Here is a 13,635-nt window from a genome sequence, read left to right as displayed (position 1 = left end):
CATGACTTCAGGGAAAAAAGAACACAGTAGTGCTGCATGGATAAAAATATTCCATAACACCATATACAACACAATAATGCGTTCAGAAGTCTAAATCCACTGCTCTGGAATATTTAACGGCCTGAGAATGTCTTAAGCTAACTGAGTTGACTTCTAACCGACCATTGACCTCTAATTTGAGTATTTTCTCAATTGTAAAATGCTAGCATCAATATACTGTTTAAAAAATTGTTAGTAGAGAGATATAGTTTATAAAGTCACTAAAAAGGGTACTTCTGTACAGCAGTGATGAAAAGCTGGAAGTTGAAAAGACAAAAACTATGTAATTCTCTTGTGTGCAATTAATTGGTCACTACATATGTTATTACTTTTTGCCTGTAACATGCATATTGACAAAAATGCATGACATTTTATATAAAAACATTAAGTAGGGTTCCTTGAAATAGCGACTTGAATTTGGTCCATAATTTCCAATACAAAAGCAGCTTTTAGTTGTCGATTACTACAGCTGTCTGATATTCTGCAGACTCGACGAAGTTACTGAAAAATGTGTATAGCAAAAAGGTAATTCCAATACATAAAGATGCCAAGAAGCCCACAGGAAACGCAATATATTCTGAGTATCCATCACTAGCCATAGTTTTCAAGAAACCAGGTTAAAGCTAAAATCATATAGAAAATGTTTAGACTGTAGCCCAGAACTGACGATCCGGGAGGAGCTTCTTTGCTATCATACACACACACACCTACGGTGTAACGCTGGAACATACAAGTTCATCATTTTTGAATGCGAATCCCTCGCAGCAGATAGAGCATACAAACATGATAAACTATTAAATCTTCAGTGTGCTTAGACAGGGAAAAGCTAATTGCCTGCATTCTTAGAAAAAAAACAAGACTGCTAAACATCCCGGTTTAACTCTTCAGTATTTTAAAGTATTCTGAAATATTGAGGAGTTATATAACTCACAGGTATTATTTTAGCCCAGTTTTTCAGTGCCTCTCCATCATTTTCAATCTTGCCCTGAGATCTTCGCTAGCTAACTGAAATTCATGTTTATCTTTAGTATATGGTTCTCATAATTAGGCCCAAGGAAGATGAATTCAGATTAGAACGTGTGCAAGGAATGAATAGTCAGAACTCTTATGAGACAAAATCAGAGAGGTTTTGCTTGGTTAGCTTTGTGAAGTAAGGGCTAAGAGAGAATATGGTAATAATCAGGTAATAACCTATAAATGTATCAAAATAATAAACAACTGAGAGGGCAAAAAAGACAAAGGTAAATTAATTCAAGATATGAGAAAATAAAAATGGGTACTGTGGGATTTAGAAATTTAAAATAATATTTCTAGCCATCTAAATAATGAAATTCTGGAATGCTTTCTAATAGGAACCGTGGTTTTAATATCGTTTTTAATATCGCGGTTTAATAACACAGTATGTTAATAATATGACATAACACGCAGACTTAATGATCCAGGAGTTCCCTTCTAGTTCTCTAAGGAAAGGATAGTTATGACAATAACGTTGAGAGATCTTGCCTTAGTTTGCACATTTTTGTCAGCTGATAGGCAAAAATAATGTTAGTTTTGAAATCCAGAAGAAAATTGTACATAAAAATCATAAAATCAAGTAAAGTACATGAGGATATCGATAACTGATTTGGTTAGTCTTTCTAGGACATAGTGTAAGCAGCTTTATAAAAAGATCTTTCTTTGTCTACATGGAAATGAGTAGCTATAATGCTTGCCCAGGGAAAAATATTGCTGCTCCAAAAGCATGGCCCTAGTTTTTATGCCGTTACACTCTGCTTCACTTCTGCAAAATGCTGAACACCTCTCTGGAGAGCCGAGATCAAAAAAGGCTCAAAGCAGAGCTCTGTTAGTGTAACCCCTAACTGCACTTCAGCTGAGATACTGTAAGCATTGATTAGAGAGTACTGTTAAGGCATCACAATAATTAAGATCAATGAACTTACCTTAAACTTTGTGAAAAGGCAAAGCATTTCATCTATAAACATGAGTAGATGTTAGAAGTGCTCGCACAGTTGATAGGCACTTCCAGAGTAAACCTTTTTAATTTAATCACATTTCATCCCTAAACCTACCAGATATTTTTCTGGGCACTAAAGCAAAATAGGGTAAAAGATCTGACACAGAGCTATGCTGCAAAATGCTGGAGCGGAATAAACAGTCTACAATCTCATACACATCCCAGGCCGCTTGCTAATTCTTCTGTAAACTTCCACCTGTAGAGTGAAGCTAATGGAACTAAATATGAGAGTATACCTCGTACACTTTCATGCAGAAGTCAGACATCTTTCTTTAAATAACTAATGAAACTGTTTTTTGCTTATCTGATGAATTTCCCACTGAAGCTTATTAAATAATGTTCATATTTTCTGTTCTGCTGACTGAGTTGGTGACTGGTGGGAATAGGCTGCTGGAGTACAGAGCATTTTGAACTACTCCAATTGGTGATTAAAGAACATCTGCTTATGCTTCCTGTTCTAGAAGACAAGCATACGTGTGCCTATGAGACATTTAGTTCTCCTGTAGGGAAAAAAAAAAGTTCTTATTGTGTTTTATCAGCAATTAGCTTTTCCCTGTGTCAGCGCTCTGTCTGTCCCTCTGTTTAGGCCCACAGTTTTCAATATACATGAACAAAATTTTTTTCCAGGCCACTTGATTTTTGGACTAACGTAATCTACTTAACCACAAATACTGCAATTAAAAATGTGCTTATTAGAACAAGCTCCCAAATGACGAATATAGAGTCAGATGGATCCCTAACAAAAGTGAGTTTCGGGGTAGCTATCTACCTTCATTAAAAATATTCCTCCGTTAGTCTCCAGTAATTTCTCTCAAAGAAGGAAACAGAAGTATGAAAGGACAGTCTTGCGGCTTAGACAGTTTTCTGATTACCTGCTAAAGTCACCATCCACCCTGTTACTCTACCTATTCAAATTAGGCTTCATTCCAGAGACTGAAGTCCAGGGCAGCACGTTTGGTTTTTGTCCCACAGGCAGATGTTTGAAGAAAGAAAGAAGCCTGAACATCATAAATGCCTGCAATATATCTAGCTCTTGCGAGCCCTGCTAGAACTGCCTCTCAAATGAAAGCTGATTCACTCTCTTCAGCACTCTTCTTTGACAGTTTATTTGCATTTCTCATCCTATCTCAAGTGAAAAGGACTGTCCTGAGAATCAATAAGCACATCAAAATCCTATATTACACAGTAGATGTTAAAAACGCATAGCATGAGGCAGCAAGTGAGCCCAAAGTTTCTAATAAAAATTGCCATGCATTTAAAACTCTGTATTATTGCTAAACAGATCAGAAATAAAAAAAAAAACTGGCAAGCACGAAACCTAGTGTGCCAAGGCTGCAATTTCTGATGGAGAAGACTAAACTTAATTACAAGTACAAAGTCACGCATTCTGCTACAACCAGGAAAACGCACTAACTTCAACTCTTTATTGATCTGAACGCGCTCATGTTGCAGAAAAAATATCTGAGCTGTATTGTTTTTATCTGTGAGTCACAGCTACAGATGGACTTTTCCATTTGCAAGTTGAACTTTTGTGATTCAATTTCTGTAAGTTCATAAATCTTGCAAGTTTTCTGGTGAAAGCTCAAAGCATAGTTCAGCTGGAAAGAGCTGCAGTGTTATTTGATTTTAAGGTCAAAATTCTGAAGGCCTAGACAGGTCTCACCCAAACGCACTAATCTTACTAGGTCTTTAAAACTTTTTACGTAGCTTGTGACTGACAAAGTTTGCTAAAACTTCAGGTTTGCAGTGAAGACGATTCTCATTAGATAAGTTCCACACTTAGGTCCAGTCTTCTTTTAGTATACTGGCTACTAGGACTTCTTCATACTGGTCAGCCCTTGCAAAGCTAGAGTCTCTGGAGTCAAGCAATAGGTCAAGGAAGACTGCTTCAGGAAGTCAGTATCAGGTGAATATTCCAGAATTATTCTATTATAACCTGCGATACATCTTGATACCTTCTAGTTTGTACTTGATTCTCTAGCTATGTCTCACCCTGAGGTCCTTTTACCTTGAATCCTGCTCTCATTTCCAAGATTGAACAATACAGTCGTCTTACCTCAGGTCCTCACGTTCATAGGCTAAGCCATTTTAAGGTGACAATCCAACTAAATCAAGGCAGCTTAAAGTCAACATGCCACCTCTGCCTGTTTATATGTATTTACAGAAACTAGAAATCAGCTTTAGACTCCATTCTCTTGCATGCTGCTAAGAGACAACAGTAGGATCCTAACCAAAGCCATGATCTGGAAGCTCCTGGAATCTGCACAATTCTGTCTCTTAAGAGACCAGGTATCCAAACATCCACAGAACAAAATTATCACATGCACAATATTGCCAACTTTAGGCACTAAAAAATATAACTATTTATTATTTTAATCTCCTTTTCAGCCTCTAGAATTCCTGTTTTCAATCTTCTCTTTGCATCCAGGTGGGAAAAAAACCCTTTTTTATTTTTGTTTTTACACGTTTCAAACAAAAACTGTTTGTTTGTCTCACACATTCATTTAGCACTGTGAACTGAGGCTTTAATGGAAAAAAAAAAACAATGAACAATCAAACCCTGCCATTATTTCATTTGTGTATTTCAAATGTAGGAAGCTGGATCTCCAGGGGTAAAATTGGGCCTGTGCTCACTTATGTCTTGAAATGTAAAGGCCACCTTACTTTTTTGGGGGGTGAGGCAAAGGCAGGACAATAAACCTACATATATGCTCAGTGCACACATTATTTTTCCAGACTGAAGTTCTGTGGATCCATTAACTCTAAATCCCTCCTCAAATCAGCTCTGCTCATGAAAAATTCTGGTATGTCACGTACTTACACATTCACTATACAGTAATTAAAATTATTCATTTTCACATCTTCAAACTGATGTACTTTTACATCACTTCCAATTTACTGGATAACTAGTACTACTTTTCATCCCAAAGACTCCCAAACACATAAACACAAGGATAGATCAACACTAGCAGGTCTGGACAGAGTAGGTTTGATGCTTTTAGTCTATGTTGGACCCACTGAACATGCACCGACTGAATGTGCTCAGTGAGCTGTCAACAGTAAAAAAAAAAAAAAAAAAAAAAAAAAAATCTTTGAGAGTACAAGGGCCAGGCATTTAAAGTCACCAATAAGTGGCCTCTACACAGGCTATAAAAAGCAGTAGTTTGCTGCCCAAAACAGAAATGCTACAGTTTGGTATTTTTGCAACTACAGCCAAAAAGGTGCAGAACAGAAAAAAACCTGCACATGACTAAAGGGATGAAAACTTTACTATAAGCTACCTCCTCAAAAACAGAAATAGCAAGGCAGTAGAACTGGCATAACTTGCAAGATCTCAGTGTCTTGATTACGTATGGAGAATCCCAATCCATGCCTTACCATGTAATCAGCACTTCATGCCATGATGCTACTGCTTTATCAGTTCAGTTCTGCTGTTGATGCCTTTGCAAACTGCTCCTTTGTCTTTGATAGCAGGAGACGGAGGCCACTACTGACCATACCGCAGAGAAACAGGATGCAAAGCAGTCTCTGTATCCTATGCCTAATTTAAATATTTTGTATTCATTTCTCCTTCTGGCACAATACAGAGTTGATGAGTAATTAGATCGTTCACAAAATATTATTTCCCCATCACCGAAAAACTGACATCACTAGAGCTACAGAACAGAGAGCAGCATTACACACTAGTCAGCAGAGGTTAGCGCTACTGGCAACTTAAAGTTAAGGGGAAATTTATTATAATTATTCCAACTGCAATATAGCCAAGAAAAGAGAGCGATTCAAAAAGGAGTCCTCAAAGTTCCTAGGCCAAGAAATGATCTATTATAACAAATTCTCCATTCAGCCTTTTTTTTTTTTTCCCTCCCAGCTAACTTGGTCTCAGATTTTGCTGTTTCACTTTTGGTATGGATGTTTGCTATTGGTATAGCAATACTCTAACCAGAATTTAGAAGAGAAAGCATAAGATTAAAATTCCAGTCCTGCCCCGAGTTCTCGATAAGCATGGTTTTATTGTAAAGAAAACTGATTCTTATATATCACTTCCCATAACAGGATGATTTTTTTTTCAGAAGTACTTTTTTGAGCCTCAGGTATAAATTTCTTTATTTTAGATGACTTAAAAGTATCCAGAGGATGATTTCTATTAAAAGTAAAGAAATTACCCCTCCAACTTTTTAACAGTCGAAATTTAGCAAGAGATTCTGAAAAAAAAATTGCATACAATTTGATGAAGGCCTTAATCAATTTTTGCCAGGATATTTTGCACTGGGGTGAAATTTTCCCCCCTTTTTGTTGATAAAACAGCTCTCAGAATATTTTCCCCCAACCCAAAGAGGAGCTTTATAAAGAAATAGAATGTTTTTAGAAAAGAATGAAAGGTATTTTTCCCTCAAAATTCAATTATATACAGAGTCTTTAAAAATAATCTTCATTTTATATAGAAAGGAAGGCACTGAAATCTCTACAGAGTGAGTTCAGTGAGGCGAGCTTGAGACTTGAGAAGTTGAACACAAGCTTCTTTGCACAGATCCCATCAGTATGCTCTAAGGCTGCTGTTGAGAAATGGGTCAGCCATCACAAAGAAGGAGCTGGTGATTCTCCAGCTCCCGTTACTGTGAAGTACAATCAACTATCAAAAAATAGGTGCCTGGCTAGTGCTTTTGTAATAAAAAGGGATTTTTTGAAGTGATACTTATGGATGAACCCACATTAATTCATCAAATTTTCTATGCTATGAAACAGATAATTTGAGTAGGTGTAAATGACTCAGAGGGTCAAGATGATCAAAGACAGTGAGCAGACAAAAAATAAGGGGACAACTCAGGAAATCTTAACCTAATTTGCTGTTGTCCTTCATACATATTTCATGGTGGCTGAGGAACCACGAATGGTATTAATAAATAAACAGTGTGTCTCTCTAAGAACTTTTATAGAGCTCATTGCTAAAAATATAATTGTATTTGAAATAATAAAAAATTTGAAATAATAAAAATGTGGTATGTATTTAGACAGTTAGTTTACAATTATTACAGAATCAAAAATGTACATTAAAATGCAGTATGTACATCCCTGGGCAAAAAATAAGTATTAGATTGTGTACAAGTATTATTATTAAAAAATACAATCGAAACCCCTGCATATGTATGTATATGTAATCCTTGCATAAGTATTCCTACACATGATATACATTATCAGATGCAGTCATCATTAGATAAGAATAATGGCAGTTGCAACCAGGAAGCCACGCTATCTTCAATATTTTAATGATTTCCTACTGTTTTATCTTTATCCTGTATTTATAGGCAGTGCTTTTTCATTTCTAATGAAGAGAAGAGAGGTTACGAAACAAATTAAATGTCTTTATCAGTTGTGGGGAAGCTTACAGAACATGTAAAAGCTGCTATTTGACAGGAGTAGCAGGGTAGGAAATAGCTTTTTTTCCCCCCACTGACAAAGGTGCAGCATAAAAATAGCACAGAAGATACCTGCCACCTGCTATAGATTTTCTCTTGCTTCTTAACATGGCGTAGAAGATGCTCAAAATATTTATTAGTATTGCTCAGGACTGACTAAAAAGTTTTAGTATAATATTCTATACAATTTAGCCCTGCCTCTTCTCCAGCTCCTGTCTTTTACTGAGGTAACTTAATATAGTTCAACTTATGCCCATCAGTAACAAGCAAGTATAAGGCAACGAGCAATATTACACTCTAGTAGCATAATTTAGTTGTAGCATTGCAACAATATTACCTGAAAACCAGCAAAAGGCAAATGAATTCTGAGCTCTGCGATTTAGGATAAAAGCTAGAAAGGGTCAACTCTTCCAAGCAGCAGATAGACACACAAACATTTTAAACGCCCTGTCTTTGCAGACCTTGAGCTCTTTTCGCTCTTGTAGCGCACTCATTTGGGCCGCTAATTGCGAGCCGTGGCTCGTCAGCTGCAAGGGCGAGGGCAGCACCCACGGGCGACCTGCTTGGAAGGAAGTTTGCGCGCACCGGTATTTCCAGGAACCGCCTTACAAGACAGCCCAGGTTTCCCTTCCCTCCTCTCAGGCAAGCATCACCCAAAAAGGAAGTTTGGGACAAGCCCCCGCCACCCGCGGCCAGGTGGCCTCGCCCCGGGCCCCACCTTGGTGAGCTGGGCGATCTTCTTGCACATTTTCACGTGAAGCCCCCGGCTGCTTTCTCCTGCTGAGCTGCAGCGAGCGCCGTCAGCTCCGTGGCAAGTGCCGGGCTGCTGAACCTTGCTTGTGCCAGAGGCCATGAGGCTTGCGCGATCTTCCAGCCGGGTCCGTCCGTGCCCTCTCTGAGCGCTGCCCGCCGCTCGCCGCCGTGGCGCGTCCCACACGCTCACCCTCCGCAGCACTGGGGCAACTCCAGCCCCAGCCGGGGCCGGCTGGAGCAGCTGCCTGCCTCCCTGCCTTCGTGCGTGCCTCTCAATCCTTCAGCAAAGCACCCAGGCGAGGAGGTAGGGGACAGCGTGTGCAAACATCCTGACCGGGATTTTTTTCCCCTCCCCTTCTCTTCAAATGGCTGAGCTTCTGCCAGGAGAAGATGCCAGCGGCTGGATGCTACAAATTCCCCGCAGGAGACGCTGAGCCAGCCATACTGCCAGCAGCACAGACATTGCTGGGGATCCAGTACAGAGATCGCCTGCAGATTAAATCACGTTGCCTTCTTGGGCAGCCAAAGGTTTGGGGAGGTCATCAGAGAGGATGGCTTTGGCACTTTTTGGAAACTCTGCTTTTTTGGCAGATCCCTCCAAGGCTGGATGGGCCAATAGAGTGATGAAGAGAATCTTGTTCTATTTTCGCTGATCTGCTGAAAGGACAACGAAGTGGTTCTTCCAGCTAAGGGACACAGCTGAACACTGCTGAGTCTGGGAGAGATGTACAGGATCCAGGCAGTCTGCCTGCCATCAGAAGAGACTGGTTAGTCTCCCTCAGATGCACAAAACGTGTCAGAAAAGTGCTGGAAAGATACTGTCTAGATTACCAGGCATTTTTTGTTCTTTATTTGCAGCCCTTCTCTTTGTTCCAAGTGATAAGGCTTCTAAATCTACCAAAAGAAAGAAAGAAAAAAACCCAGAAAAGTCAGAAGGTAAAAAAAAAAAGCCAAGCTGTTAAGATGAAATGGTTTTAAAGGAAGAAAGACTCAGTAAAGGGTCATGCAAGAAAAAGGGGGTTAGTGGATGTGTTTAAACAAGTATAGAAGAAATGGGGAGGAGGAGAAGTAAAGCAGGGAAGGGGTGAAGACAGAGGAGAGAAGAGGAAAGGGGGGAAGAGCAGGGAAGAGAGAAGCAGGGAGCTGCTCCACACCCCTTTGATGTGTCGCTGCAGCCAGCGCAAGGGGCCCCGCGGAGGAGGGGAGGGCTCATCCCCGCTCAGACAGCCGCCCCCCCACCCGCCCCGTGCAGGTACGGCTGCCACTGCCGCCCAGCGGCTCTTCCCATCCTTCTCAGGCTAGAGGAGGGGGGAGCCTTGCTAGCTGGGCTGTGCAAAAGAGCCTTCTCAGGACCACCGGAATTGGAAAGGCAGGATTATCCAGTGTCAGCTAAGAGCAGGGCAAAAAGAATCTGAAAAAGGAAATCCTCAGTGAGGGCAAAAAGAGATAAGGCACTGTTAAAAACAGGCACTCCAAGGAAAAAGACTGGCAAAAAAAGAATGCCTGCAGGTAGGGGGTAGAGGAGGGAGTGAGAAGTTATAAGAAAAGAGGACCTTAGGACAGAGAAACCAAACCCTTTAACTGCTGGAAGAAAAAGGACTCCAAAGCTCTGAAGGCAGAAAGAAGCTTCACCCCAGGAAGCTGTTCCTGTGATTAGGGAATACTGATCCTCCATTGTCAATTACCTGCTATCTGATAAGATGTGTACTCACACTTAAGTTTAACTGAGTCAATATCGTTATAGTATCTTCTCTACCCGGTCACCAGTGTAAGGGAGAAAAAGTGTAGGAACGTAATCATCTGTCAAATGTTGATAAAATTGCTAAGTTTATTAGGACGATCAAGCGAACACACACAAAGGTATAGCGCAATTATATAAGCATTTGTCCTGAGAAAGTGAACAAAATTGAGTGGAAATACAAAGGAAATTAAGAAAAATGTAAAATATTTCAAAAGTACTTATAAGAAGTTTACCTATGTTATCACCCAACTTCACAGATAAGACAAATAATGTTTATGTTTCCTCTGCTGAATGGCAGAGGACATCACTGGCCTAGAACACATGGCTGGATGGAGACTTGAGACACCAGCATATGGACAGATAGAGAAGAGGAGCTCAGATCTTCAGTTGCACTGGAAAAATGACTAAGATTTTTTCAAGCTGGCAGTTCATATATTTGCAGGGGGGCAGGGGGGGAAAGGGGAAGAGAGAACTGAGGCTTTGCTACAAGGTGGTGTTCTAGCAGAGCATAATTTGTCACTGGCAAATTATTCTTATCCTGAAATTCAGACAAATGCTAGTTAGCTATAGCTATTCTGCATACTGCTTTATTTTGAGCTACTCTGGTTTTTTTTAATTTTTTAATGTGAATGTTTGCTTGTATTCTAATCATTTTTTTAACCAATTGACCTGTTCAGTCCTGATTGAGAGAGGAAGAAAAGCTAAGGATAATCAAGTTTCTAATGTGAAATTAGGTAGCAGGTAGAGGACAAAGTTCCCAGGCATACACTCCCCTTGGTAAAGGCTGTAGTATGAGATCAACCCTCTGCTAGGCCCTCAGGGCCCTGACAGTCATCCTGCAAAAACCCTGACAGCAAACTATTCAATCAGTTAAACAAAATAATTGTGGGTTATCACAAGGAGACTGTTACACTTTATGTTGACCCCTCAGGCCCTGCTCCACATCTGTGACCCTACTTCAGTGTGTTATAAACCTTCTCATGAAATACAAGATCCTGGGAATCAAGATTCCTGTGGCATATTTCCCTGACAAGAAAGTCAGCATGTCTAACCCTTCAATTAACCACAGCAGAAGCTTGACTTATATTTCTACCTAGAAACGCAAAGTCTAGCAGAAATATTTAAGGCAAACTGGAAGAGATAAATCTGAAAACCTGGCTGAAATCTATTGTAGGGACTGCAAGGTATTCACCAGAGAAAATCCTCATCCGTAGATGTGAGATGCAGGCAAGAACAACTGGACTGCCAAACACATGCAAGCCAAAAGGAACTGAGTTTGCATTATTAGTTTCACTTAAAAGATGAGTCCTGGGTTTGTAAAGCCATGAAAATCACAAAGTTTTACCTGTTCTCTTCTTCCTGTTTCCATCCTGTCTCCACAAACAGACTTCTATCGTGGAAAAAAAGCTGACTGATGTTTATTTTCCGGTACAAATATCTTAAATAGAAAGACAGTTACACATTATATTCTTGAAAGAACATAACTTTAAGAAGGATTGTTATTTATAAGTCCCAGTAAATTCCTTAGAAAATATGATCTTGAAAAAAAAAAAAATCAAGGATTTGCTGTTAATGATAGGATTTTTGTGAGTCTCTAGCACAAGACTAATTTCACCCTTCATTTAGAAAAAAGCTGTTTAACATATACAATGCTATGTTACTACTATACCTGAGCATATAGAAGCCATTCCTGTTCTCCTCGAGCAGCAGAAGGGTATGAGGCCAAATCCACAGGTTTGGAGGTTTGTTAAGTTAATAAAAAATACATATGATTCATCTTTAAAGAGTAGGTATCTGTTTTAAACATACTTGGTAGTATAAATATGGTAGTACAATATGTAAAAGAAAACCTCTCTGCCACATGTACAAGTGATTTTAAAATTTATTTTTAATCTATAAAATAAAATTCTTTTCCTAGTATGGCTGCTACCCTCCATTCTCCACATTCAGATCACATACCCGACAACCCTTGAGAGAATTGTAAAGAGAAAACCAGTTGATTATTTTGTGGATAAAAACCTACTACTTAAAGAAATACTGAGTTGATCCAGATCTGAAACAAGACTGACCCCTAGTGCTTATCTATTTATTCGCTAGGTGTTTTCTGTTGGACAGACAAAAATGACTCTTCTTCAGGGAGGGTGCTATTTGATCTACTTCTACTTGATGGTACGCCATTTGTCCTTCATAAATAATTACTGTTGCTTGAGATAATTAAATATTTGTTTAAAAAGCCCAAACACAAATAGGTGTTAAACACCTCATGTTCCTAGAGTGCACAGTTAAACCTTTCTGCCCACATTTTTGAATTCTCTCGGTAAGTCTGTAATTAATATGTGCGCAGAATGTTTCCGCTCGACGAATCGTCTGGTGCTGCGTTTCGATGTAGTCATTCCCACCCGTACAAACTCGGCACAAAATACCGGTTCCCGTCTCACAGTGAGGCATCTGAAACCAACAAGGCTCTGGAGTTTGAGCTCATCTGACTTTCTGCTTTTCAATGAGAGACAGAATTTCTTACTGTTCCCAAGTTAAAGGGTTTTTGGGAAAACAGTAGGTTCACAACAAACGCTTGAAAATTTAAGGGAAAACTTATACGAATAAAAACTTCAAACTGGAAAAACCACAGAAACGTGCATTCCAACAACTGCCTCTTCCCCATACTATCCTTCACCTCTTCAGCACCCTTTATAGGTGATAAGAAACAGTAAATTTTTCAGTAAGAAACACAGTCTGCAACCTGGATTCAGCTTCCTCACTTCACCCAGGGAACAAAGTAACTGGTTACTTAGTTAACTTAATTCCCTTCGTCACTTAATTCTCTTGCTTGCGAACTTTAAACAGCCAAAACTATTCCTCTCGATACCGTAGCTGTGAATTTTTGGTGATTTCTCAATAAACGACCACCCTCCGCAGGGCTTGTACTATTTTCGGACGGAGGCCGGCCTCCGTCTGCGTGCTACCCCATTCACCCTGGTGTAAGGCTCCAGTTTACGAAAAGCAACTGGTGTGGTGTCTTCCAGACGACCGTGTTTGGCGAGGGCTTCGTGAGAGCGGCGGAGGGCAGCCCCAAGCCGGCAGACTCATTGCACCACTACAACGACACTTCTTCCTCGGCACGCAGCTCGCGCGCTCACACCGCCATCTCGGCCAAGGCTGCTCGGCTGAGCTCAGCTTCTCCTCACGCGGAGAGGGAACAAGCCGAGCTCCATCACGGACGGCCAGCTCTCCCCAACCCGCAACCGGCTCCTCATCGCACCGGAGAGCGGAGCTCACCGCTCCCCGGTGCCCTTCTGGGCACCTTCCGCCCCCCCACGCCCTGCCCCGAGCCCCCCACACCTCCGCCCTGCCCTGCCCCCTCGCCCCCAGCGCTCGCGGGCCGAGCTTGTACCCGTTTTTAAACCTTTCTTGCTGTCTATGCCCTTCCCCAGAGCCGCCGGAAATCCCCTCGCTCAACGTTACGCCACAGCGGCAGCAGGGAAGAGACCGAGCTTGCTTCGAGACAGCCGCCCCTGCGCTGGGCGCGCCCCGAGAGCCCGAGCCCGCCCCCCGCCACCGCCCCGCCCCCCCCAGAGAGCGACGGCGAGCCCGCTGCGGGCCTCCCCGCGCTTCACCTTCCCCAGCCCGCGCCCCAGCGGCGGCTCCGCCCGCCATTCCCCCGCCCCGCCCCGCCC

General features: G+C 41.2%; 1 protein-coding gene across 20 annotated transcripts in view; it reads right to left on the bottom strand.

Annotated features, from left to right (window-relative positions):
* FAM184B (family with sequence similarity 184 member B) overlaps positions 1-13,477 on the bottom strand; it is a 51,503-nt gene extending 38,026 nt beyond the window's left edge. For 5 of the 20 annotated variants that reach the window (XR_011141091.1, XR_011141089.1, XR_011141090.1 and 2 more), the window contains exons 1-3: positions 11,631-13,311; positions 11,307-11,399; positions 8,186-9,114 (exon numbers count right to left, since the gene is read on the bottom strand). Coding sequence is in view for 17 of the 20 variants with exons in the window: in XM_068943298.1 (XP_068799399.1) it covers positions 8,186-8,320 (135 nt within the window). In the remaining 3 variants the exon portion in view is untranslated. Of the gene's footprint in view, positions 1-8,185; positions 9,115-11,306; positions 11,400-11,630; positions 13,313-13,352 lie in introns of those variants that run through there. The other 15 variants (XM_068943301.1, XM_068943303.1, XM_068943311.1 and 12 more) reach the window with 13 other exon arrangements.
* Between the last annotated feature and the right edge of the window lie 158 nt (positions 13,478-13,635).

Source organism: Struthio camelus, chromosome 4 (assembly GCF_040807025.1).
Source record: "Struthio camelus isolate bStrCam1 chromosome 4, bStrCam1.hap1, whole genome shotgun sequence".
NCBI classification, from domain to species: domain Eukaryota; kingdom Metazoa; phylum Chordata; class Aves; order Struthioniformes; family Struthionidae; genus Struthio; species Struthio camelus.
This window is presented reverse-complemented; position numbering and strand designations above follow the sequence as displayed.